General features: G+C 36.8%; 1 protein-coding gene across 2 annotated transcripts; it reads right to left on the bottom strand.

Moving 5' to 3' along the window:
* LOC123871410 (serine protease gd-like) lies at positions 1-25499 on the bottom strand. 2 transcript variants are annotated; one of them, XM_045915194.1, is made up of 9 exons: positions 25218-25499; positions 7063-7228; positions 5163-5378; positions 4169-4271; positions 3155-3375; positions 2553-2717; positions 1642-1757; positions 598-742; positions 1-235 (listed from the first exon to the last, which is right to left on the bottom strand). In XM_045915194.1, exons 1-9 carry the CDS (start codon positions 25416-25418, stop codon positions 24-26), a joined length of 1545 nt encoding a protein of 514 aa, XP_045771150.1. In that variant the 5' UTR covers positions 25419-25499; the 3' UTR covers positions 1-23. The 2 variants fall into 2 exon arrangements, with proteins under 2 accessions (XP_045771150.1, XP_045771149.1); XM_045915193.1 differs by having other exon boundaries at positions 4169-4388.
* Positions 25500-26276: the final 777 nt, after the last annotated feature.

Below are 26276 nucleotides of genomic sequence, written 5' to 3' on the forward strand. Positions count from 1 at the left end.
TCTTATACTTAAACCACTATATTTTAACGAATACTTTCAGACATAACACTATTGATCCATGGCAAATACTGAGCTGTATCAGTGAACACTATATAGTCGTCGACGTTGCACACAGCGTCGCCTTCAGCCCATAATGATAATGACACAACTCCACGTATTCTCCAACGTCCATTTTCCAACAAGTAGAGACCGCCGCCCGAATCGCCCAAGCAGGGGCCCGAGCCGCTGTGATCTCCTACAAAAAAAAAAATAAGTTATTAAATGCCTCTTCCAACACCTAGCCAACAAGCCTCAGTAGCTCACCAGATAGTAGAGTAAAACTCAAAAGACTAGATTAACGCCGAAATTATAATAAGATATTAATCATTTTTAAATACATATCAAAAATTACGAAATCGGCAGAATTCGAACCTGCGACTTCTGGGTTCGCGCCCGACGCTACGACCGCTAAGCCACGGCTTCGCCTACTGCTTCTTGATTACAATGTATGTTCACTCAGTACTGAAGCGACTGTTAGTGCCATCTAGTAGCGACACTTTGCAGCTATCGAAACTACTTCCAAACGCCCATATTTACAATGCAGCTTTGATTACCCACCTGCACAAAGCGTTTTCGACGATGTCAGTTTATGGAACTCAGGTTTACTGGACCGGCATGTTTCAGTGCTGACTATGGGCATCTCTACCATGCGCGGCTCGCCTTTACCGCCGGGGCCCATTTCGTTAGCACCCCAACCAGCCACCTAATGTAACAGAAAACATATTAATTTCCTACATAAATACTAATTTATTTTTAATTAATCTTGTGGATACTTTGCAGAAGTCCGTGCAAGGAAGAACTGGCTTATTTTGATTTAATTCGCTAAACCAAATAAATGTGCTATAGACCGACCACCTTTCCACTGCTACCACGGAATAAATAATTAAATTATTGTAGCAGGTACAAAAGATTCACTCCGCAAAGACGTTAATTATATTTAAATAGCGATTATTGTTATGACGCTATACCGTGCATTTCAGGTCGCACATCACTGCAGGCAAAAATTTTACAAACGCCTCTCTTTCTGTAGCGTAAATTCTTATCGCTTAACTCTTTCTCGCCCTCTCTTTCGAGATAATACTACGCGGGAATTATCGAAGGTATACAATATGATACGGTTCGAATTTGTTTATTCTGAGGTTCGAATATATAAACTCCTTTTTGAAATCAGTTAAAAATAAAAAGCTATACGTCGATCATGCACCAACACAGTCTACTTATTATGCGTAGTGTTTAAGAGGTGTGTTTGCATGTTGAACCGTACAAACTTATCTGGTTTATAATGTGGTTTGATTCCTTGTGTACCTAATTAAATCTTTATAGGGCCGGCGCACATAATATGGCGGCGCGCAGCGCAGAGCATGCGTGCCCGTGAAGTTTTCTAATCGCGTGACACATTACGTGAATTTCTACCAGAGAATGCGCGAGCACGCGCGGGACTACGCGCGGATGCGCGAGTATCCGCACGGATGCACAATTGATTTTACATATTATTTCAATGAGGGTGATGTCAATAATATTTTGACTGTGAAAAATGCTTTGCGCTGCGCTTCGCCATATGTGCACCGGCTCATAGGCGGGAACATATGAAGTAAAACGTACAACTCCTGATTTTCCAACGATCATCTTCAGATTTGGATTTCCGCTCCAAAGGCAAGCTGGTCTTATGTTTTCGCTCAGAGGTAAATTCTTGGTCAGCGTCATAACGAGGATATCATCTAGAAATATTAAAGATTATGAATTAAGCGTTAAAAATTGAAATACAGATAGGAAGTAGGGGAAGGCCTCACTTACTACGACGTTCTTTATAAATTGAAGCATCTTGCAAGCACAGTTTTACAAATCGTAAAACTGTGCTTGCAAGATGCTTCAATTTATAAAGAACGTCGTAGTAAGTTTGCGATTTGTAAAATTGTGTTAGCATGTGTATATAGCCGTGATAGCCTAGTGGTTAAAACATCCGCCTCTTAATCGGGAGGTCGGGGGTTCCCACGCTCTCCTCTAACTTTTTGGAGTTATGTGTGGTTTAAGAAATCAGATGTAACTTGCTTAGCGGTGAAGGAAAACATCGTGAGGAAACCTGCATGCCTGAGAGTACTCCATAATGTTCTCAAAGGTGTGTGAAGTCTGCCAATCCTTACTTCGCCAGCGTGGCGGACTATGGTCTAAACTCTTCTCTTCTGAGAGGAGACCTGTGCTCAGTAGTGGGCTGGCGATGGGTTGATCATGATGACTTGCAAGTGTCAACGCATTGTTAGCTTCGTGTGTGGAAGATGGAGTCAGGCCCCTGGCCACCAACATTCCAGTCCTCAAGGTTATAATATACTCCTGCTCTTACGAGATTCTTCACAAATTGAAGCATATTATTTGCGCAAGTGTTGACGCATTGTAAGCTTCGAATATGGAAGTCACAGCCAGACCCCTAGTCACTGTGATGTCGTCATCATTCCAGTCCTCAAGTTTGTACAACACCTTACTACTTACGAGGTTCTTTATAAACTGAAGCATCTTACTTGCAAGTGTTGACGCATTGTAAGCTTGGTGTATGGAGGCTGCAGCCAGGCCTCTGGTCACCGTGATGTCGTCATCATTCCAGTCCTCAAGGTTGTATACTCCTGCTCTTACTACGAGGTTCTTTATAGCCGTGTAAGTGCTCTTACGTTGCATGCAATGAGCCGCTGCAAAAAAAAAAAAAATATTATTATTACATAATTAGCTATGAAGACCTTGGCTTTACTAGTTGACTGGTTGGTGGTACTTTGACTGGTTGTCGTGAGTCGTGGTACCGGTGTCGCTGCTGTCTGACACCGGCCTGTGCCACTTATCCAATCTAGCAATATGAAATAGTTATACCGCCATTTGTCAGTCGCCAGAGTCTTGTTTGTAGACCAGCACAGTAGACAGTGACTGCGGGCAGGTGAGGAGCGCTGCGTAGAGGCTTTCCCGCTCCCTTACCCTCTAGCTCTCAAAAACTAGCTTATAAACTCGATCTGATGACTGATCTGATGATTAAAAGGACTAAAGTAATGACACTCCTGTCCTTTAATGGTAGAGGGGATACTGAATTAAGGAAGATCTTCATGAGCTGATTCTTCATGAATTAAGTATTACTCACCAGTTATCACATGACGCTCAGAAACAAGAGTTCCAGCGCAGATGTAGCTCAACGAACTGAATTTCCGCTTGAAAATCGCCACCAGCCACGGCCATTCCCCACGCTCGAAAGTTTCCCCTTTCACGATCAGGGGCACTATTGGGGCATTTGGGTCGTTTCTGAAGTTTATGCCACATTCTGCGGACGATGAAGATCCGATGCGATCTGATGGTGGTGAAGGTCTGAAATAAGATTAGACAATTTTAAGTACAAATTTCCTAGTGGACAAAAAAAGATTCTGACAAATTGAGAATCTCTTCCTCCTTTTTTTGAAGTCAGTTAAAAAGTGAGATGCACTTTAGGAAGAAACCACAGCAAGGAATGGACTTAGATTTACGCTCTTCCTTGCCAAAATCTAAAACACAGGGTCGTTAAATAATTTTCTTTTTCACTTGCCATTTACCATCGCACACAATATGCTCCATGATATTATTTACCTGATCAGACCAGATGGTTCATAGACCTTATATGAACACATCTCACTAATTATATTTCGATGCTAAAATACGTATTCAAGATGTTGATTATTGCAAGTTTTTTTAAGATTTTTGTCAGCTACTGCTAATGTACCTAGAGCATTCCATATAAGGAGGGCTCAGTAGGCACCTTGCTGATGACCTGCTTTCGAGGCAAGGGTCTCGAGAATAATTTTAGTCTAAGCGCAGCTGCTTTACTAGCCTTTGCTTTGTTCGGCAGCGCGTTTGTAGTAGGTAGACACTTGCTATACTATATCACTTGCTTTAACGGTGAAGGAAAACATCGTGAGGAAACCTGCATGCCTGAGATTTCTCCATGTTCTCAAAGGTGTGTGAAGTCTACCAATCCGCATTGGGCCAGCGTGGCAGACTATGGCCTAAACCCTTCTCATTCTGAGACACAGACCACTGTGTTCTGAGAGGAGACCCGTACTCAGTAGTGGGGCGGAAATGGGTTGATCATGATGATTATATTATACGTTACTAAAAGATTACTTACACAGGTTCTGGAGGTGATGTGGTTCGGGGTCTCTGTGTAGTTGTCCTAGCTGTAGTAGTAGTTCTAACTGTCGTTACTTTTGTAGTATGCCTTTCAGGAGTATCTATAATAAAGTCAGGTTGGTTAAACGGTCGGTTATAGTCCGGGAAGTATTCCGGGTATATGTCTGGCGATTGGTATACTGGGTAACCGTTATTTACCATGTAATACGTTTGGCCATCTAAAAACAAATGTAATCCAATTAGTTCTTCATATGAGTAATTTTGAATTTGTAGTGCATGATTTACAAACAATGATTTTAAGCCAAATTGCCAGATATATACGCAATTCTATTCTACTATAGCATATAGTTGTCAAATATAAAATAGATCCAGACCAAAGAGCAGGTATTTATTAGTGAATATTATGTTAATAAAATAAGTTTATGTTATTATGATGATGAGATTAGTTAGGTTGAAGAACCTTGAAGGCATGAAATAAATAAAAAATTCAATGCGGTTTCAAGCGATAAGAATAGTTCGCATGATTGTAGTCGAATCGCTGGGAAGAGTTACTAAGTTACCTAAATAGTCCAGAATAAGATAGAGTACCTATCCATTAAAAGTAGTAACTCGAAAAGATAGTAATTCCAGTTAGAACTAAAACTTTAAACGGCCGATGTTAATAATCAATCTATCTTTAATCAGTCGATAAGTTTCTTAGCAACATTGTATAATTCTTATGTCAAATAAAAAAACTAATATTTTGGTAAATAACAGCGTTGCTACGTATCGATAGATTCTAAATTCTAGATTCATCAATGGATAGATTACAGATAGGATTGATTTTATTATCAATTTCAGTCGTTAAAGTGGGCGTCAAGGTATGTCACAGCTAAATACGACGGGCATACCTTTAGCCAATTGTCTTTGTCATATTATTAAGAACCTACAAGGAAAGTTCCAAGACCAGAGCTTCTTAGCGCTAAAGCAAAAAACCCATACTTAACACTCACCAGGCTTCCTAGTATTTTCATTGTTTGTGTCGATATAATTGATGAAATTAGTCGGATTTATCGGAGAGTTAGATGGCATCTGGTGTGCGTATATAACTTCCGGGCGTTGAGTTTGGTGTTGGTTATGAACAGGGTGCAGTCCATTTGTTTCAGATTTGAAGAAGAGCATGTGTTGGAGACTTATCGTTGTGACGTACTGGCCTGGAGCTGGTGAATCTGTTTAAAGATAAAATATATTTTTAACTGAAGGTAAAGTGGAATGGAAAACTTTCAAGATTAGGTAGGTATGTATTGTGGAATGTACGACTTATGGGATGCCCCGTATGCGGTGTGAAATCTACAAGGCGTCTTGAAGGAGCTGCATGCTACGAGGTGGTAGTTCACCCGTCGCATCACTACTGAGCACGGGTGTCCTCTCAGAAAAGGAAAAGATAAAGGTTTGATCATAGTCCACCAGGCTAGTCAAGTGCGGATTGGCAGACTTCACACACCTTTGGGAACAATTGGAGAACCCTTAGGCATGCAGATTTCTTTACGACTTTTTCCTTCGAAGCACGTGATATTTAATTCTTTAAAACGTGCCCATAGGTAACTCCGAAAAATAAGAGGTGCGTGCCCAGGATCGAACCTCAGACCTCCCCATAAGACACGGACGTATTAATTACTAGGCTATTACGGCTCTTTCACGAGGTGAAAGTAAGTTATACTTATTTGTTTTTAATAAAATCGGTGGTGCACAGTGCATTCTGACGCAAGTTACATTTATTGATTTTGTCTGTTTAATACGTGAAGGCAAACTTCCGCAAGTATGTAAGTAGAATCGAATCACTTACTAGTAAGTAACTATTTAAAAGTATAGGTAATTTCTTATTGATCTTTATCAGGAATCCGTGGAATTTAGCGGCTAGTGAGTAAAGTACCCTTGACCTTTTAATTGTGTACTTAATTTCATATGACAGTAACAGGTATAGATACAAGAATTTATAAACTTAATCTGATCTTATATAAAAACAGCTTTAAAACATTTTTTGTCAGAGTTTTTACAATAGTTTTACATTAAAAGATGGGCTGACAGTGAATTATTTGGTATAATATTTCATAGCGAAATACCTACGTCATGTATTAATTATTTGTTTATACGTAAGTATTATTATTTATTACGTAAAATGTTCACGTTGGAAGAGTGGGCGCGGAAACAGTGGCGGACGCGTTTCAGAATACAGAACAATTCTGTCCAAAACAAAAGTCCTGTATTTTGATGTACGTAAACAATCAAATTGACGAGCGTGCTAGAATCCTGCCCATAAATGGAGTTACATGAGAACCTAGAACCTAAAGCATATTATTAGTAAATTAGTAATACATGTGTGTAATCCTGTAGGCGGTTCTCAAACAAAAATAAACTTGCAAAGCCTTTGGAAGTGAGACGATTGGCGAAAAGTGTCACAGATCGGCAAGTAGGAATGACTTCTTTTAGTATCGAAAGCATCCTCTTCATGGTTATTTGGGTTATTGAACCAGCGAAGTGTTGGAAGGGAGGATTGTAGGCAAAAGAAATCTAGGTTGCAAAAGGCGCGAATGGTTAGACGCAGGAGGATGGAAAGGACTTCTAAGGCCTTCTACAGAGAAGCTTTTCGTATGATGACTTCTAAGTTTCATTTTGAAGAGGTCTCACGATGATGATGATTAAGTATCATTGATTTTATGAAAAACTAGCGAATACCTGTGGTTTCACTCTCGTGGCAATTTAGAAAAATCCATATTTCCGTGTCTACATTTTGACCTAGCTCCCTAGGTCCAAGAGCTTGGGCTGGGCGTTAATGAGTCAGTCAATAAGTGATTCAGGACTTTTCTTTTTGTACTTATAATATGTATTTAGATATGAACAGTGTGGTCTTACCTCCAGGTCCATAACATACGACGTTATCGTTTACTATTAGGGCCGTGAGCTGCGGAACGGGAGACGCTACGGGGAAATTCACCCGGTATTGCAGTGGAACTCCTCGGTTGAAGTCCTGAAGGAGGTGCAGCTCTGACCCGACGGGCACGATGCTGCCCGCATATGTCTGCAAAAATAGCAGCAAAGAATTATTGCAGTTAGTTTGTTTTGTTTGAATAGAATAGAATTATTCAAATATCTAAACTTAAACACATGAATAAGATTTGCGTCAGAAAATACCTATAACACTGGTTCGAAATGCCGTTTCTAATGAGGAATAGACCCTTGGGCCATTGAGCCTTCGAGCTAAATACAGGTTAATTGCCTCACTGGAACAACGACAGAAGGGTGGGCCGTGAGCTCATGTTTTGCGCGAAAGATTAGCCTGGCTATCCAGCGCGAAAATAAAGCCAGTATTCTTGGCACCATTCCATCCGGGCATGCTTTACACCAGGGTTTCCCAAACTATGGGTCGCGACCCACTGGTGGGTCGCGAGCGAATATTGAGCGGGCCCTGCCTATAGTACCAACCGTCCGAATTAAAACTAAATACCGAAATAAATTGGACTTATCAAACTCACTGCGATTAAAAGTAACTAAAGTTAAAGTTGATGTCAAAACTGTAATGGCGAAACATAGGAAACAATTTCATCCTTCCCATTAAATTTATATAATTAAGTAATAAAAGATTGTATTAAAACAGTTTGTTATTTCAAAAGTCCTTTATTAATATTGCTAACGCTTAAATTTCCTAGAGGTGGGTCCCGAGTTTGTAAACTTAAATCAGATGAGTCGTAGCCCAGTCAACTTTGGGAACCACTGCTTTACACAGTAATTAGACAAACTATCTTTAAGTTTTACTGATATCCATACTTAATATTATAAATGCGAAAGTGTGTCTGTCTGTCTGCTACGCTTTCACGGCTCAACCGCTGAACCGATTTTAATGAAAATTTGTACAGACTTAGGATACATTCCGGGGAAGGACATAGGCTACTTTTTATCCCGGAAAAACAAACAGTTCCCACGGGATTTCCAAAAACCCATCCGCTTAACCGATTTGTATGAAATTTGGTACCGAGGTAGGTTGCGTACCTGTAATTGACATAGGCAACTTTTTATCCCGGAAAATCAAACACTTCCCACGGGATCTTTAAAAACCTAAATCCACGCGGACGAAGTCGCGGGCATCCTCTAGTATTCAATAAAAGTATAAATTCTGCATATTATTGCAGGGTGATATTTTGAGAGAATGGTCTCTATTCCTACATTTTCAGTTTCAGTTTTCGCCACTGATTGCTCTAAAAATCACACTTTAATTTTGATTGTAGGAATAGGTAGCTACAAATGCAACTGATACCGGTTTTATTTTACTCCATTCACTCAATTTTTTTTTTAAGAATCATTTAGGACACCCAGGCTGCGGCATAATTTGAAGATATTTTTGGAATCATTCAAACATGACCTTAATGATGTGCTTGTAGGTAGGTACGAGTATGTACAGTTATCTTCTTTTGAGTCAGAGGTAGAAAGTCGAGAGATTTCTCAATAGCTTGCTAAGTAGTTATCATCAGAGTTCGTCGTACTTTGTGAGCTAACTGTTCCGAGCATAAGAAACCTAGGACCTACCTATTATAATATGTATATAAGTTTAGTGTTTCCAAAATTTTGAGGATTTGACTAAGTAAGCAGGTGTTAGTCCACGAAGATAATATTATCAAGTTTAGTGAATACCTATAAGAGATATAGATAATAATTTTCAAGATAGATTAATTATGTATGTAAAATGCCTACGATTAATCATCTTTACATTATGTAAATAATTAGGTACCCGTAGCGTTTCGAATAAATTACTACTAAGTAAATAAAATGAAATAGGTATTTATCAAGCCAATGTTTTGTAGGTATACCTATTATGATAAAATGAAACATCATTATTAAATAGGTAAATATTATTCCGATGAAAGTTTGGCAATTGAGTATAGTCTTTAGAATAGTCTAAAAAAAATTACGAGACAATTCACCGCGATTAATAGTCTCATCGGGTGTTAGAAGGGCTGACTTTTTTTTTGTGCAACGGATCAGCCTGGCTGTCCAGCGCGGAAATGCAGCCAGTATATTCTAGGCGCACACGGGCATGAGTTGTAGGTATAGTAATTAGACAAGGCTAGCTTTAAGTATTATTGTAATATTTTAAATACTTACTTAAATTAAAAAAAAAAAAACAGAATTATTGATGTACCCAGATATTATGAAGTAGAAATAGTGAAGTACACGCGACATCAGCACATTAACGGAAGGGGCCAGTCTTTTGCAGGAAAATATAACGTGTGCCTTTTGAAACACGTTTTGAACCACAATATTGTGTTGTCTTGAATACTGATGACTGAGATAAATGGTTTTTATAGTAAATATATAATTATTACGAGTAGATTAGTACTTAATAAGCAAACCATCAGGCAAATGTTTGCATCTTTTAGTTGCTACAGTTTGTCCATAGATTCGAGGAATAGGTACAAAATACGGGTATATATATCACTAACTTGGTGTTCTATAAATTGTTTCTATTTGAACGCTAGATAGATATTATATAGAACACCCTTTTTTTCAGTTTTTCTTCTAGTTTTTATTTCAAGTCAAGAGTGAATAGGCATCTTTTGGGCAAGCGCGCTCGATCTTAGGCTGCATCATCACTTGCCAGCAGGTCTGATTCTCTATGATATAATACCATGATAGTATATAAGTAGCCAACCTCACAAGAGGAAAAATTTAAAAGAGAGAGATGAAGGATAAACATAAGTAGGTAATAATATGTTCCATATGGTACATTCCTACGTTTCACCTGAGGTGAGGTATTGAATTAGTGGCCTTAAATCATACGAACTATTACAGTAAATGCAATAGTGTATTTGTTTGTTGGTTTGTCCTTCAATCTCACCGCAACAGCTGCAGGTAGGGATGATTTTTTGCATGATACCTAGTTAAAGAGATTTAAACATAGGCTACATTTTATGTTGGAAAATCAAAGCGTTCTCACTAGATTTTTAGAAACCTACCTACTTAAAAATAATAGAAGCTTTAAGTACTTTTTAAGATATTATTGGCAGTTATGTAAAATCTAGTGTAGAAAAGGTTCATATTACAACATACTTATAATAATAATAATAACTGGACACACCTAGATTATAACTCGGATAACGTCAACTCATTTAAAATTCTGTAGTAGAGTAGGTAAGTAAATGCCAACGAACGTAGGTATATAACTATACCTAGGAGGTACCTATACTTACATATGTATAGTTACAATATAATATTATACATAATATGTAATTCGTAGGTGTAGGTAGAGATATATATACTTACGCACGGGGATACAGTTTTTACATCTTTAAAAACATTATAATATATTAGAAAATTATGATAATAAATGATTTATCTAGGTACCTATACCTACTAATAAATCTGTGACCAAATTCGGAATTTCCATTCAAAATATTTTTAATATTTGGCAAAAGTAAAAAGTAAAACTTTTTCCTGTTTGTCACAATACCTCAACTAGTAGGTTACCTACCTATCTTCACTGAATGAATGTGGTTTTTATAACTTACAGTGGCTAAGTAGAGGTACCTAAGTTAATAGTAGCTAGATATTAAGTACCTGCCTATTTCATTTATAATAATTACAGGTAATTTTGATATGTTTTTATCTCATGTTTTTTTTTACTCTGACACATCATTACGACGAAACAGCACAAAGAATCTTATGTAGGTAGGTACAATTTGCCTTTGCAAAAGATACATATAACCAAAGTTTACCTAATTACATCCTAATCAATATTAAGTAGGTAGGACTTAAAACTTGCTTTTCTTTAATTTAATACCTACTTAGAACTAGTCTACGTTTATCTTCATTTAGCTTGTATCATCCGAGAAATAAAGGAGAATTTTGGACATTACACTCAATTGTGCTTTTTCACTCGAGGCCTCAGGGACCTCAGCCTAAATCAAAATGTAAATAGTATGAAGGTCAAATTTTACAGAGTACCTAATCCACATAGTCCAACGGTGGTGAAGCTCAAATAGTAATGGGTAGTGCATCATAGGTCCAACCAATAGATAGGGTTCTCAAAGTGCTGCAATGGTGACCTCGCACTGGAAAGCGAAGCGTTGAAAGACCCGACCGTAGCGTGTGGAACTTCTTACAAGAGGCCTACTAATATAGAAGTAGAGGACTATTAGACCTTAGACCCAGTACGCATGGTTGAAAAGTTGCCCGCATACTCAGTCAGTCGTCGGCTAGCGTTAGAATCTCTAATTTGTATATGGAAGTCGCCGTGTCTATACGCACGCAGTCGCCGCAACTTCATGTAACGCATAAACGCGACTTCCCTATAAATTAGAGATTCTAACAAACAGTCGCCGTCGATTCAGTTGCCGGGCGACAAATCGACCCTGTGTAATGGGTCTTAGTTGACGACAAATTGTTCACTAAAATTAGAAATGTTTCTGTATACTTAACACGTCCTCCTTTAGTAGGTACAAGTTAATAATACTAGGTACGTGGAACGTGTATAAACCGCTACTAAGTTTCGTGTAAGTAACGCACGGGTTTTGCCAAGTTTCATTCAAGAGAAAGTCGAAAATGTCTAGTAAACTCTCGATACGTCAACATACACTTACTTGAAAATAACCAACCCACCATCACGGATCACGTTTAAATTAACTGTTTGACGATGAAACGCGGAAAATAATTTTTACTTTATAAATTATAAGTAAATTAAGAATAATTAAAAAGCTTTCCCTAAAGATATTAATTACATAATAATATTTAATTCAAGATTTTATCTGCGAAGGAGTTCAATTACATACATTTATGTAAATAACCAGTTTATCTAATTTCAAAAACATGCCTAATTATATAGAAATTAAATACCTACATGGATATAAACTAGTGCACTCTATAATAATAATCTACATGTACAATCTATGAGGTAAGTAATTGAGATGTATGCAAGTTTTGAGGAATCGCCTTGGTAACGTAACAATATTGAAGACTTCAACGCGAGCGAAGCTGCTGACAAAAAAAGTTTTTTTTTTTTAATTCAGATACAAGTTAGCCCTTGACGGCAATCTTACCTGATGGTAAGTGATGATGCAGTCTGAGGTGGGAGCGGGCTAACCTGGAAGGGGTATGGCAGTTTCTATTAAATCCATACCCCTTTTGTTTCTACACCGCATCGTACCGGAACGCTAAATCACTTGGCGGCACGGCTTTGCCGGTAGGGTGGTAACTAGCCAAGGCCGAAGCCTCCCACCAGACTAGACAGATTTGTTGGATTTGAAGCTTTAACTTTTGTGATTGAAATGAAAATAGTGTATAGTTCAGCTTTTCTTTTTCAGCAAATGTAATTTTGATGTAATTATAGCTATCCTTCAGCAAGAAATTCCCTCTTTCGAAGGTATTTATAACCCATATAATAGGTTATTGAACTTCATTACAGAGACTTGATGCACGACTTGCAATACCTGTCTACTAGATGCTTCCAAGTTTTCACTAAGGGCAATTTATGTGCCTGCCATGGGTACTGCCTACACAAGTACAAATAAAGAGGACCTACGGGGAATCACCTACGATGATTTAAGTACTTCATGTATTTATGCAAACAATACACGTTTAATGTTTAACTGGGTGACTCTTATGAGAATACAGAATGTAAGAAATAAGTCACCCAAAACCACATTTTTTACTTATGACTGTTTTCATCAGTAGGTAGGTTTATGATTATTTTAGTGTCTTACATTATGTCCTTCAATCTTGAAATATTATATTATTGTTATAATATCATAATAAATTCAAAATTCAAAATAGTACTTTTGAATCAAGTGCGATTAATACTATTCTTATTCTCGTGTGAATTTCTGTGATAGGTATTTTTTGATATTCCAGGTTGAAATCCGTCCGACGTCTCCGGAATGCAAGCTGTCTCTATACCTACCCATTAAAATAGGTGAGTGTTGTTTTAGTTTATAGTTTCCTTATGTGTTTTTCTTGTTTTGTGTGCAATAAAGTTTTGTTTCAATGTCACTATTATTTTATGATCAACAAACTTATGAAAGACTAGCGACCCGCCCCGGCTTCACACGGGTGGACACTACCACGAAAAATCCTATCTATTTTCCGGGATAAAATATAGCCTATACGGATTCGGAAGAATCCCTCTAAGTAATGGTAAAAGAAATTTTGAAATCGGTCCAGTAGTTTTTGAGCCTATTCAATACAAACATACAAAAATACAAAGGTTTCCTCTTTATAATATTAGTATAGACTAGCTGATGCCTCTTAGTCCGCGTGGATTTAGGTTTCCGAAATCCTGTAGGAACTTTTTGATTTTCCGGAATAAAAAGTAGCCTATGTGCTGATCCAGGATATTATCTATCTCCATTCTGAATTTCAGACAAATCCGTCTAGTAGTTTTTGCGTGAAGGAGTGACAAACATACACACAAACTTTCGCCTTTATAATATTAGTGTGATGCCCGCCATTCATAAGATAATACGTACAAATGTATTTATAGCAGCTATAACTGAGATTATTGAGGCTAACTGGTTAAAAGTCACTACCGTAATATCTTTTGACCGTAATTCATGTTTCGGGCCGCCCGATTGAGTGCATCTTTATATTGGCACTTTGGCAAAATAAACTACATAACTGTTAATATTTTTAGGGTTCCGTAGTAAATAAAACACGGAGCCCTTATTTTTTTACTTTCGGACAGACGGACAACTGTCCGTCTGTCCGAAAGTAAAAAAATAAAATTTTTCGCACCCTAGAAAGGTATCTAGTTGAAAAGATATTTTAAAATTTTACAAAGCTTTTCGAAAGCTTCCGATTATTCTCTTTTTGAATTACACCTTTGATATTTTAACCTTTTTGATTTACGGTAGAACCTTTTTTATAGTCGTGCCGCCAAGCGATAAAAATAAAGGTAGGTAAGTACTACGCTACCATCTCGGTAGCCCACTCAATCATAGACTGCATCATCACTTACCGCAATCAAGGTCTTACTACATAGTAACGGAATAAAAAAGCATGTCTACGGAACCCTATCTTATGCGTTTTATGACACGCTTCTGACCAGTTATTTGTTATTTTTGGCAGCAATAATTGATAACGATCTCACTTGATGGTAAATGATAAAGCAGTTTTTAACGCGTAACCAGGAAGAGCAATTAGGTGGATACAGTTAGGTAGGCACATTTTATTTTTTTAAATAAATATAATACATTAAGCAAGTGCCTTTTAAATTCTCCTTCCATGCCCATTTCTCTGATGTGTGATCGGATCAAAATGTATCAGCACCGGTAAACGGTAATTTATTCTTTGCGAAAAATGAGTCTCATGTTTTTCGCAAAGAATATTACTTAGGTGTTATCTTAAGAACTTCTTCCAGATAGAACTCAGGCAAAAATACATGCATGATCATCATCATCATGATCATCGTCCCATCGCCGCGCCGGCTCACTAATAAGCACGGGTCTCTCATCAAAAAAAGAGAATTGTTTGGCCAATTAAAGACCACCACGTAGATCAAGGGCGGATTGGCAGACTTTACACATCTTTGAAAAAATTATGGAGAACCCTCAGGCATGCAGGTTCATAGTTTTTTCCTTCACCGTTAAAGAAAGTGATACCCAATCGTTTAAACTCTGAAAGTAGAGGTGCTTTCCTGGAATCGAACTTACGACCCCGAATAGGAGGCCGACGTAGCTATCAACATATGAGACATGGGAGGCATAGATATTATAATGATTTAACTTAATGATTGTGTTATTTTAAAAATGTACCTGACTATTATATTCCATAAGAATTATTCATTTAATTAATTATGAGTACTAAATAGGTATTCCTACGTTGTAAAGGATTAGGTACATTGACATGGATTCACCATCAATTATTACAAACAGGTAACTAAGTACCTACCTATAAGTTTCTGTCACGTTGTAGCAAATGGGAAGTAAATATTTATTTTTTAATCATGCAATATACCTACGATATTAATCTACATAATATTTAAAAGGAAAACTCACTGACTGACATATCAACAACGTATAGTTTAATCAGCTAGTTCTAAAAACTTTTTGTTAAGACTTAGGCTGAGATCTATTAGAGATTTTGAGTTTGCTCAGACTAAAACGAGACAGCGCATAAATCTGTCTCGTTTTAATTGAAACTTAAGTCTAAGCAAAGTCAAAGTGCGCTCTATAGATTTCAACCTTAAGGTCCGATGCCACATAAACATTTTTCTTTTAAAAGTGACCGCAATACTGCGATCATCTATACTAATAAATAAAATTGGAGTGTCTGTCTGTAATTTCGAAATAACTACCTCATATTAAGCTCATATGGTTATTTGAACGATACCATAACTGAATCACACGTTTTTAAAATTTTTGTCTGTCTGTCTGTCTGTCTGTCTGTCTGTCTGTCTGTCTGTCTGTCTGTCTGTCTGTCTGTTTGAAAAGGCTAATCTTTGGAACGGCTGAACCGATTTTGACGGGACTTTCACAGGCAAGTAGAGGATTGACCAGGGCGTAAAATAGGCTACTTTTTTAACCGACTTTTAAAAAGGGAGTTGTGTTTTTCTACCTATGTACACCGAAATCTCCGAGATTTCTGAACCGATTTGCGTCATTTCTTTTTTAATCGATAGAGGAACTTTGCGACATTGTTTCATAAAAAATTTGGAGTCCAACTCCTCAATCCTGATGCTGCAGGGGATCTGACCAATCCACGCGGGCGAAGCTGCGGGCATCAGCTAGTGGTAAGTAAAGACACAGTTTGGACTGAGCAACAAACGAGACCTGAGTAAATTTTTAAAGTAGAAACTTTATATTGACCAAAACCTACCTGATCGAGAATCGAACCCAGGACCCCCAACTTTAAAAGACTGGCTCAGCCTGGGTGGTTGTGTTTTTGAAGTAAGTTATAAATAATATAATAGATACTAAGTATAGGTACCTATACCTTAACCGAGAAGATATTATTTCTAAGCGCCTTAATTTATTTGAGACACGCGATCTAAACAAGTAAATCGGTCTTATCGAATTATCCAATTATAAGCTGAGCACTTGTATATCTGCAGGTGGAGGGATGTAAACGAAGATTTAAATTATTATAATATATATGAAGCACGATGTTGACGTTTACATCTATCTAATATGAGTTGACCTATAACTAATTACTTTTACTCTATAGGGAACTTTGAGAGAATGGTCTCTATTCCTACATTTTCAGTTTCAGTTTTCGCCACTGATTGCTCTAAAAATCACACTTTAATTTTGATTGTAGGAATAGGTAGCTACAAATGCAACTGATACCGGTTTTATTTTACTCCATTCACTCAATTTTTTTTTTAAGAATCATTTAGGACACCCAGGCTGCGGCATAATTTGAAGATATTTTTGGAATCATTCAAACATGACCTTAATGATGTGCTTGTAGGTAGGTACGAGTATGTACAGTTATCTTCTTTTGAGTCAGAGGTAGAAAGTCGAGAGATTTCTCAATAGCTTGCTAAGTAGTTATCATCAGAGTTCGTCGTACTTTGTGAGCTAACTGTTCCGAGCATAAGAAACCTAGGACCTACCTATTATAATATGTATATAAGTTTAGTGTTTCCAAAATTTTGAGGATTTGACTAAGTAAGCAGGTGTTAGTCCACGAAGATAATATTATCAAGTTTAGTGAATACCTATAAGAGATATAGATAATAATTTTCAAGATAGATTAATTATGTATGTAAAATGCCTACGATTAATCATCTTTACATTATGTAAATAATTAGGTACCCGTAGCGTTTCGAATAAATTACTACTAAGTAAATAAAATGAAATAGGTATTTATCAAGCCAATGTTTTGTAGGTATACCTATTATGATAAAATGAAACATCATTATTAAATAGGTAAATATTATTCCGATGAAAGTTTGGCAATTGAGTATAGTCTTTAGAATAGTCTAAAAAAAATTACGAGACAATTCACCGCGATTAATAGTCTCATCGGGTGTTAGAAGGGCTGACTTTTTTTTTGTGCAACGGATCAGCCTGGCTGTCCAGCGCGGAAATGCAGCCAGTATATTCTAGGCGCACACGGGCATGAGTTGTAGGTATAGTAATTAGACAAGGCTAGCTTTAAGTATTATTGTAATATTTTAAATACTTACTTAAATTAAAAAAAAAAAAACAGAATTATTGATGTACCCAGATATTATGAAGTAGAAATAGTGAAGTACACGCGACATCAGCACATTAACGGAAGGGGCCAGTCTTTTGCAGGAAAATATAACGTGTGCCTTTTGAAACACGTTTTGAACCACAATATTGTGTTGTCTTGAATACTGATGACTGAGATAAATGGTTTTTATAGTAAATATATAATTATTACGAGTAGATTAGTACTTAATAAGCAAACCATCAGGCAAATGTTTGCATCTTTTAGTTGCTACAGTTTGTCCATAGATTCGAGGAATAGGTACAAAATACGGGTATATATATCACTAACTTGGTGTTCTATAAATTGTTTCTATTTGAACGCTAGATAGATATTATATAGAACACCCTTTTTTTCAGTTTTTCTTCTAGTTTTTATTTCAAGTCAAGAGTGAATAGGCATCTTTTGGGCAAGCGCGCTCGATCTTAGGCTGCATCATCACTTGCCAGCAGGTCTGATTCTCTATGATATAATACCATGATAGTATATAAGTAGCCAACCTCACAAGAGGAAAAATTTAAAAGAGAGAGATGAAGGATAAACATAAGTAGGTAATAATATGTTCCATATGGTACATTCCTACGTTTCACCTGAGGTGAGGTATTGAATTAGTGGCCTTAAATCATACGAACTATTACAGTAAATGCAATAGTGTATTTGTTTGTTGGTTTGTCCTTCAATCTCACCGCAACAGCTGCAGGTAGGGATGATTTTTTGCATGATACCTAGTTAAAGAGATTTAAACATAGGCTACATTTTATGTTGGAAAATCAAAGCGTTCTCACTAGATTTTTAGAAACCTACCTACTTAAAAATAATAGAAGCTTTAAGTACTTTTTAAGATATTATTGGCAGTTATGTAAAATCTAGTGTAGAAAAGGTTCATATTACAACATACTTATAATAATAATAATAACTGGACACACCTAGATTATAACTCGGATAACGTCAACTCATTTAAAATTCTGTAGTAGAGTAGGTAAGTAAATGCCAACGAACGTAGGTATATAACTATACCTAGGAGGTACCTATACTTACATATGTATAGTTACAATATAATATTATACATAATATGTAATTCGTAGGTGTAGGTAGAGATATATATACTTACGCACGGGGATACAGTTTTTACATCTTTAAAAACATTATAATATATTAGAAAATTATGATAATAAATGATTTATCTAGGTACCTATACCTACTAATAAATCTGTGACCAAATTCGGAATTTCCATTCAAAATATTTTTAATATTTGGCAAAAGTAAAAAGTAAAACTTTTTCCTGTTTGTCACAATACCTCAACTAGTAGGTTACCTACCTATCTTCACTGAATGAATGTGGTTTTTATAACTTACAGTGGCTAAGTAGAGGTACCTAAGTTAATAGTAGCTAGATATTAAGTACCTGCCTATTTCATTTATAATAATTACAGGTAATTTTGATATGTTTTTATCTCATGTTTTTTTTTACTCTGACACATCATTACGACGAAACAGCACAAAGAATCTTATGTAGGTAGGTACAATTTGCCTTTGCAAAAGATACATATAACCAAAGTTTACCTAATTACATCCTAATCAATATTAAGTAGGTAGGACTTAAAACTTGCTTTTCTTTAATTTAATACCTACTTAGAACTAGTCTACGTTTATCTTCATTTAGCTTGTATCATCCGAGAAATAAAGGAGAATTTTGGACATTACACTCAATTGTGCTTTTTCACTCGAGGCCTCAGGGACCTCAGCCTAAATCAAAATGTAAATAGTATGAAGGTCAAATTTTACAGAGTACCTAATCCACATAGTCCAACGGTGGTGAAGCTCAAATAGTAATGGGTAGTGCATCATAGGTCCAACCAATAGATAGGGTTCTCAAAGTGCTGCAATGGTGACCTCGCACTGGAAAGCGAAGCGTTGAAAGACCCGACCGTAGCGTGTGGAACTTCTTACAAGAGGCCTACTAATATAGAAGTAGAGGACTATTAGACCTTAGACCCAGTACGCATGGTTGAAAAGTTGCCCGCATACTCAGTCAGTCGTCGGCTAGCGTTAGAATCTCTAATTTGTATATGGAAGTCGCCGTGTCTATACGCACGCAGTCGCCGCAACTTCATGTAACGCATAAACGCGACTTCCCTATAAATTAGAGATTCTAACAAACAGTCGCCGTCGATTCAGTTGCCGGGCGACAAATCGACCCTGTGTAATGGGTCTTAGTTGACGACAAATTGTTCACTAAAATTAGAAATGTTTCTGTATACTTAACACGTCCTCCTTTAGTAGGTACAAGTTAATAATACTAGGTACGTGGAACGTGTATAAACCGCTACTAAGTTTCGTGTAAGTAACGCACGGGTTTTGCCAAGTTTCATTCAAGAGAAAGTCGAAAATGTCTAGTAAACTCTCGATACGTCAACATACACTTACTTGAAAATAACCAACCCACCATCACGGATCACGTTTAAATTAACTGTTTGACGATGAAACGCGGAAAATAATTTTTACTTTATAAATTATAAGTAAATTAAGAATAATTAAAAAGCTTTCCCTAAAGATATTAATTACATAATAATATTTAATTCAAGATTTTATCTGCGAAGGAGTTCAATTACATACATTTATGTAAATAACCAGTTTATCTAATTTCAAAAACATGCCTAATTATATAGAAATTAAATACCTACATGGATATAAACTAGTGCACTCTATAATAATAATCTACATGTACAATCTATGAGGTAAGTAATTGAGATGTATGCAAGTTTTGAGGAATCGCCTTGGTAACGTAACAATATTGAAGACTTCAACGCGAGCGAAGCTGCTGACAAAAAAAGTTTTTTTTTTTTAATTCAGATACAAGTTAGCCCTTGACGGCAATCTTACCTGATGGTAAGTGATGATGCAGTCTAAGATGGTAGCGGGCTAACCTGGAAGGGGTATGGCAGTTTCTATTAAATCCATACCCCTTTTGTTTCTACACCGCATCGTACCGGAACGCTAAATCACTTGGCGGCACGGCTTTGCCGGTAGGGTGGTAACTAGCCAAGGCCGAAGCCTCCCACCAGACTAGACAGATTTGTTGGATTTGAAGCTTTAACTTTTGTGATTGAAATGAAAATAGTGTATAGTTCAGCTTTTCTTTTTCAGCAAATGTAATTTTGATGTAATTATAGCTATCCTTCAGCAAGAAATTCCCTCTTTCGAAGGTATTTATAACCCATATAATAGGTTATTGAACTTCATTACAGAGACTTGATGCACGACTTGCAATACCTGTCTACTAGATGCTTCCAAGTTTTCACTAAGGGCAATTTATGTGCCTGCCATGGGTACTGCCTACACAAGTACAAATAAAGAGGACCTACGGGGAATCACCTACGATGATTTAAGTACTTCATGTATTTATGCAAACAATACACGTTTAATGTTTAACTGGGTGACTCTTATGAGAATACAGAATGTAAGAAATAAGTCACCCAAAACCACATTTTTTACTTATGACTGTTTTCATCAGTAGGTAGGTTTATGATTATTTTAGTGTCTTACATTATGTCCTTCAATCTTGAAATATTATATTATTGTTATAATATCATAATAAATTCAAAATTCAAAATAGTACTTTTGAATCAAGTGCGATTAATACTATTCTTATTCTCGTGTGAATTTCTGTGATAGGTATTTTTTGATATTCCAGGTTGAAATCCGTCCGACGTCTCCGGAATGCAAGCTGTCTCTATACCTACCCATTAAAATAGGTGAGTGTTGTTTTAGTTTATAGTTTCCTTATGTGTTTTTCTTGTTTTGTGTGCAATAAAGTTTTGTTTCAATGTCACTATTATTTTATGATCAACAAACTTATGAAAGACTAGCGACCCGCCCCGGCTTCACACGGGTGGACACTACCACGAAAAATCCTATCTATTTTCCGGGATAAAATATAGCCTATACGGATTCGGAAGAATCCCTCTAAGTAATGGTAAAAGAAATTTTGAAATCGGTCCAGTAGTTTTTGAGCCTATTCAATACAAACATACAAAAATACAAAGGTTTCCTCTTTATAATATTAGTATAGACTAGCTGATGCCTCTTAGTCCGCGTGGATTTAGGTTTCCGAAATCCTGTAGGAACTTTTTGATTTTCCGGAATAAAAAGTAGCCTATGTGCTGATCCAGGATATTATCTATCTCCATTCTGAATTTCAGACAAATCCGTCTAGTAGTTTTTGCGTGAAGGAGTGACAAACATACACACAAACTTTCGCCTTTATAATATTAGTGTGATGCCCGCCATTCATAAGATAATACGTACAAATGTATTTATAGCAGCTATAACTGAGATTATTGAGGCTAACTGGTTAAAAGTCACTACCGTAATATCTTTTGACCGTAATTCATGTTTCGGGCCGCCCGATTGAGTGCATCTTTATATTGGCACTTTGGCAAAATAAACTACATAACTGTTAATATTTTTAGGGTTCCGTAGTAAATAAAACACGGAGCCCTTATTTTTTTACTTTCGGACAGACGGACAACTGTCCGTCTGTCCGAAAGTAAAAAAATAAAATTTTTCGCACCCTAGAAAGGTATCTAGTTGAAAAGATATTTTAAAATTTTACAAAGCTTTTCGAAAGCTTCCGATTATTCTCTTTTTGAATTACACCTTTGATATTTTAACCTTTTTGATTTACGGTAGAACCTTTTTTATAGTCGTGCCGCCAAGCGATAAAAATAAAGGTAGGTAAGTACTACGCTACCATCTCGGTAGCCCACTCAATCATAGACTGCATCATCACTTACCGCAATCAAGGTCTTACTACATAGTAACGGAATAAAAAAGCATGTCTACGGAACCCTATCTTATGCGTTTTATGACACGCTTCTGACCAGTTATTTGTTATTTTTGGCAGCAATAATTGATAACGATCTCACTTGATGGTAAATGATAAAGCAGTTTTTAACGCGTAACCAGGAAGAGCAATTAGGTGGATACAGTTAGGTAGGCACATTTTATTTTTTTAAATAAATATAATACATTAAGCAAGTGCCTTTTAAATTCTCCTTCCATGCCCATTTCTCTGATGTGTGATCGGATCAAAATGTATCAGCACCGGTAAACGGTAATTTATTCTTTGCGAAAAATGAGTCTCATGTTTTTCGCAAAGAATATTACTTAGGTGTTATCTTAAGAACTTCTTCCAGATAGAACTCAGGCAAAAATACATGCATGATCATCATCATCATGATCATCGTCCCATCGCCGCGCCGGCTCACTAATAAGCACGGGTCTCTCATCAAAAAAAGAGAATTGTTTGGCCAATTAAAGACCACCACGTAGATCAAGGGCGGATTGGCAGACTTTACACATCTTTGAAAAAATTATGGAGAACCCTCAGGCATGCAGGTTCATAGTTTTTTCCTTCACCGTTAAAGAAAGTGATACCCAATCGTTTAAACTCTGAAAGTAGAGGTGCTTTCCTGGAATCGAACTTACGACCCCGAATAGGAGGCCGACGTAGCTATCAACATATGAGACATGGGAGGCATAGATATTATAATGATTTAACTTAATGATTGTGTTATTTTAAAAATGTACCTGACTATTATATTCCATAAGAATTATTCATTTAATTAATTATGAGTACTAAATAGGTATTCCTACGTTGTAAAGGATTAGGTACATTGACATGGATTCACCATCAATTATTACAAACAGGTAACTAAGTACCTACCTATAAGTTTCTGTCACGTTGTAGCAAATGGGAAGTAAATATTTATTTTTTAATCATGCAATATACCTACGATATTAATCTACATAATATTTAAAAGGAAAACTCACTGACTGACATATCAACAACGTATAGTTTAATCAGCTAGTTCTAAAAACTTTTTGTTAAGACTTAGGCTGAGATCTATTAGAGATTTTGAGTTTGCTCAGACTAAAACGAGACAGCGCATAAATCTGTCTCGTTTTAATTGAAACTTAAGTCTAAGCAAAGTCAAAGTGCGCTCTATAGATTTCAACCTTAAGGTCCGATGCCACATAAACATTTTTCTTTTAAAAGTGACCGCAATACTGCGATCATCTATACTAATAAATAAAATTGGAGTGTCTGTCTGTAATTTCGAAATAACTACCTCATATTAAGCTCATATGGTTATTTGAACGATACCATAACTGAATCACACGTTTTTAAAATTTTTGTCTGTCTGTCTGTCTGTCTGTCTGTCTGTCTGTCTGTCTGTCTGTCTGTCTGTCTGTCTGTTTGAAAAGGCTAATCTTTGGAACGGCTGAACCGATTTTGACGGGACTTTCACAGGCAAGTAGAGGATTGACCAGGGCGTAAAATAGGCTACTTTTTTAACCGACTTTTAAAAAGGGAGTTGTGTTTTTCTACCTATGTACACCGAAATCTCCGAGATTTCTGAACCGATTTGCGTCATTTCTTTTTTAATCGATAGAGGAACTTTGCGACATTGTTTCATAAAAAATTTGGAGTCCAACTCCTCAATCCTGATGCTGCAGGGGATCTGACCAATCCACGCGGGCGAAGCTGCGGGCATCAGCTAGTGGTAAGTAAAGACACAGTTTGGACTGAGCAACAAACGAGACCTGAGTAAATTTTTAAAGTAGAAACTTTATATTGACCAAAACCTACCTGATCGAGAATCGAACCCAGGACCCCCAACTTTAAAAGACTGGCTCAGCCTGGGTGGTTGTGTTTTTGAAGTAAGTTATAAATAATATAATAGATACTAAGTATAGGTACCTATACCTTAACCGAGAAGATATTATTTCTAAGCGCCTTAATTTATTTGAGACACGCGATCTAAACAAGTAAATCGGTCTTATCGAATTATCCAATTATAAGCTGAGCACTTGTATATCTGCAGGTGGAGGGATGTAAACGAAGATTTAAATTATTATAATATATATGAAGCACGATGTTGACGTTTACATCTATCTAATATGAGTTGACCTATAACTAATTACTTTTACTCTATAGGGAACTTTTAATAGTCGCTAAAGTACGCACTAGCCTCTATTTTCTTTCCTGTTTGAACTTTTAAAAATAAACTGATATGACCTTAACTTTATATACTGTATGTAAACTGTAAAATATAAGTATATAATTATAAAAGTATACTAGATACTAGGTAATAAGTATTAAGTTGGAAGGTACTTTACAAATGTAGCTACGTAGTAGGTGGGTACTTACTACGAGTTACGTCGTAGCATAATAAGTTTCATCTTTGCAAAGTCCTATCTAATTATAGTCATTAACCGACTTCCAAAAAGGAGGTAGTTCTCCAAATGGGAGGTGGAAAGCTTTCTCTCACTCTTGATGATTCAGCAAAGAGAATGACGACAGACACACAGAGAAACCTATAGTTGAAACATAAACTGCATTAAAACTCGACTACTACCCGCGAACTGCCGATAGATAGCGATATACTATATATAAAATTGCTTTTCTGCCTCTCGATGTATTTCAACATTGTAGGTACCTACTACCTATAGTTATACTTATGAACTCAAAATTGATTTCTCTTTCATTTGATATCCCACTCGATGCAATAGCAAAAAAAATTTTGGAGAGCCCCATTTTTTGGATGTAACACCCCCGTCAGGTCGATTTTTTCGAATAAAATGTAGCCTTCGTCACTCGGACTATATTAACGAATTGATTGACACCTAATTCATTAAAATCGGTTCAGTAGTTCAGGCGCTACGGTGGAACACACATAAATACAAACCTACTCGTACATACATAGGTACACTGCTAAAATCATTCTTCCTTTTAGCTTTGGCGTAGTCGGGTAAAAATAAAAATGTAGGTAGGTACTTACTGAGGTTAACCTAGTAGCTACAGTAAAGTTCGCTTTGACTAGCAAAGTGGAGACAGGACCGAATGGCTGCAACTTAATGACCCCATGCACTCCATTATTATCACTTCTGTAGTCAAAATAATCCGGGCATGGCGATTGGAAATACTGACCGCACACACTCAAAAATCCTAATGACACAAAAGTGAAGAACGCACGGTACATTTTGACTTATATCCGTAACTTAGTACGTCGCATCATTATCCTTATCCGATCAGCACTAATACGTGTATCTTAGTCTCTGAACCAAGGTGTACTGAAATACGGCCTTTGCCTTCTTTCCATCAACGTCGCGTGATACGACTTACAACGAGCTTACGCTGGCCATATACGATCAAGTTTACCGGTCAAGTTTGCAGCGGACTTGAAGTGGCGTCAATACCATACACTGTCAAGTTTACTAGACGCCGCGGCTTCAAGTCCGTTCAAACTTGTTAGTGTATGGCCAGCGTTAGTTGACTGGTCCGGTGCAAACCAGGCACAGATTGAGAACTCAAATTAAAAAAAAAGATTCCGACGAATTGAGAACCTCCTCCTTTTCGAAGTCGGTTAAAAAGGTTGTGGGCACAGCCACCTGCAAATCGGCAAAGTTCGAGTCGGAGTATGAATTCGCTCATGATCGACTTAGTACTTTCCTACAATGGAGATGTTCACAAAATATAATATGACGCCCTGACCAAGATTTTGTACAGTGTATAACGTCGGCAAATCCGTGGAAATTAATAAACCTGTCAAATGTTGGTTTGTTCATTCACAAAAATTACTAAAGTAAATATGTAAATACTAAACCGATTTTAATGAATTTTTAAAACTTAAAAGCTGACGTCACAAGTCTAATAGGCTTGTGGGCGTGCCCATCGTGCCCACGCGGTGGATCCGCGCTTGGCGCAAACCATCGTGTATGAACAGCGTTACAGCACTTTATTACTCTAGACGTTTTAACTTTTGATACAAAAAGCTTGTGTTACGGCTTCTTAAAAACTCATTTATAAAGGTGAACTTGTTTGTTTAAAGGTGTTATAG

Source organism: Maniola jurtina, chromosome 13 (genome assembly GCF_905333055.1).
Source record: "Maniola jurtina chromosome 13, ilManJurt1.1, whole genome shotgun sequence".
In the NCBI taxonomy this organism is placed as follows: Eukaryota; Metazoa; Arthropoda; class Insecta; order Lepidoptera; family Nymphalidae; genus Maniola; species Maniola jurtina.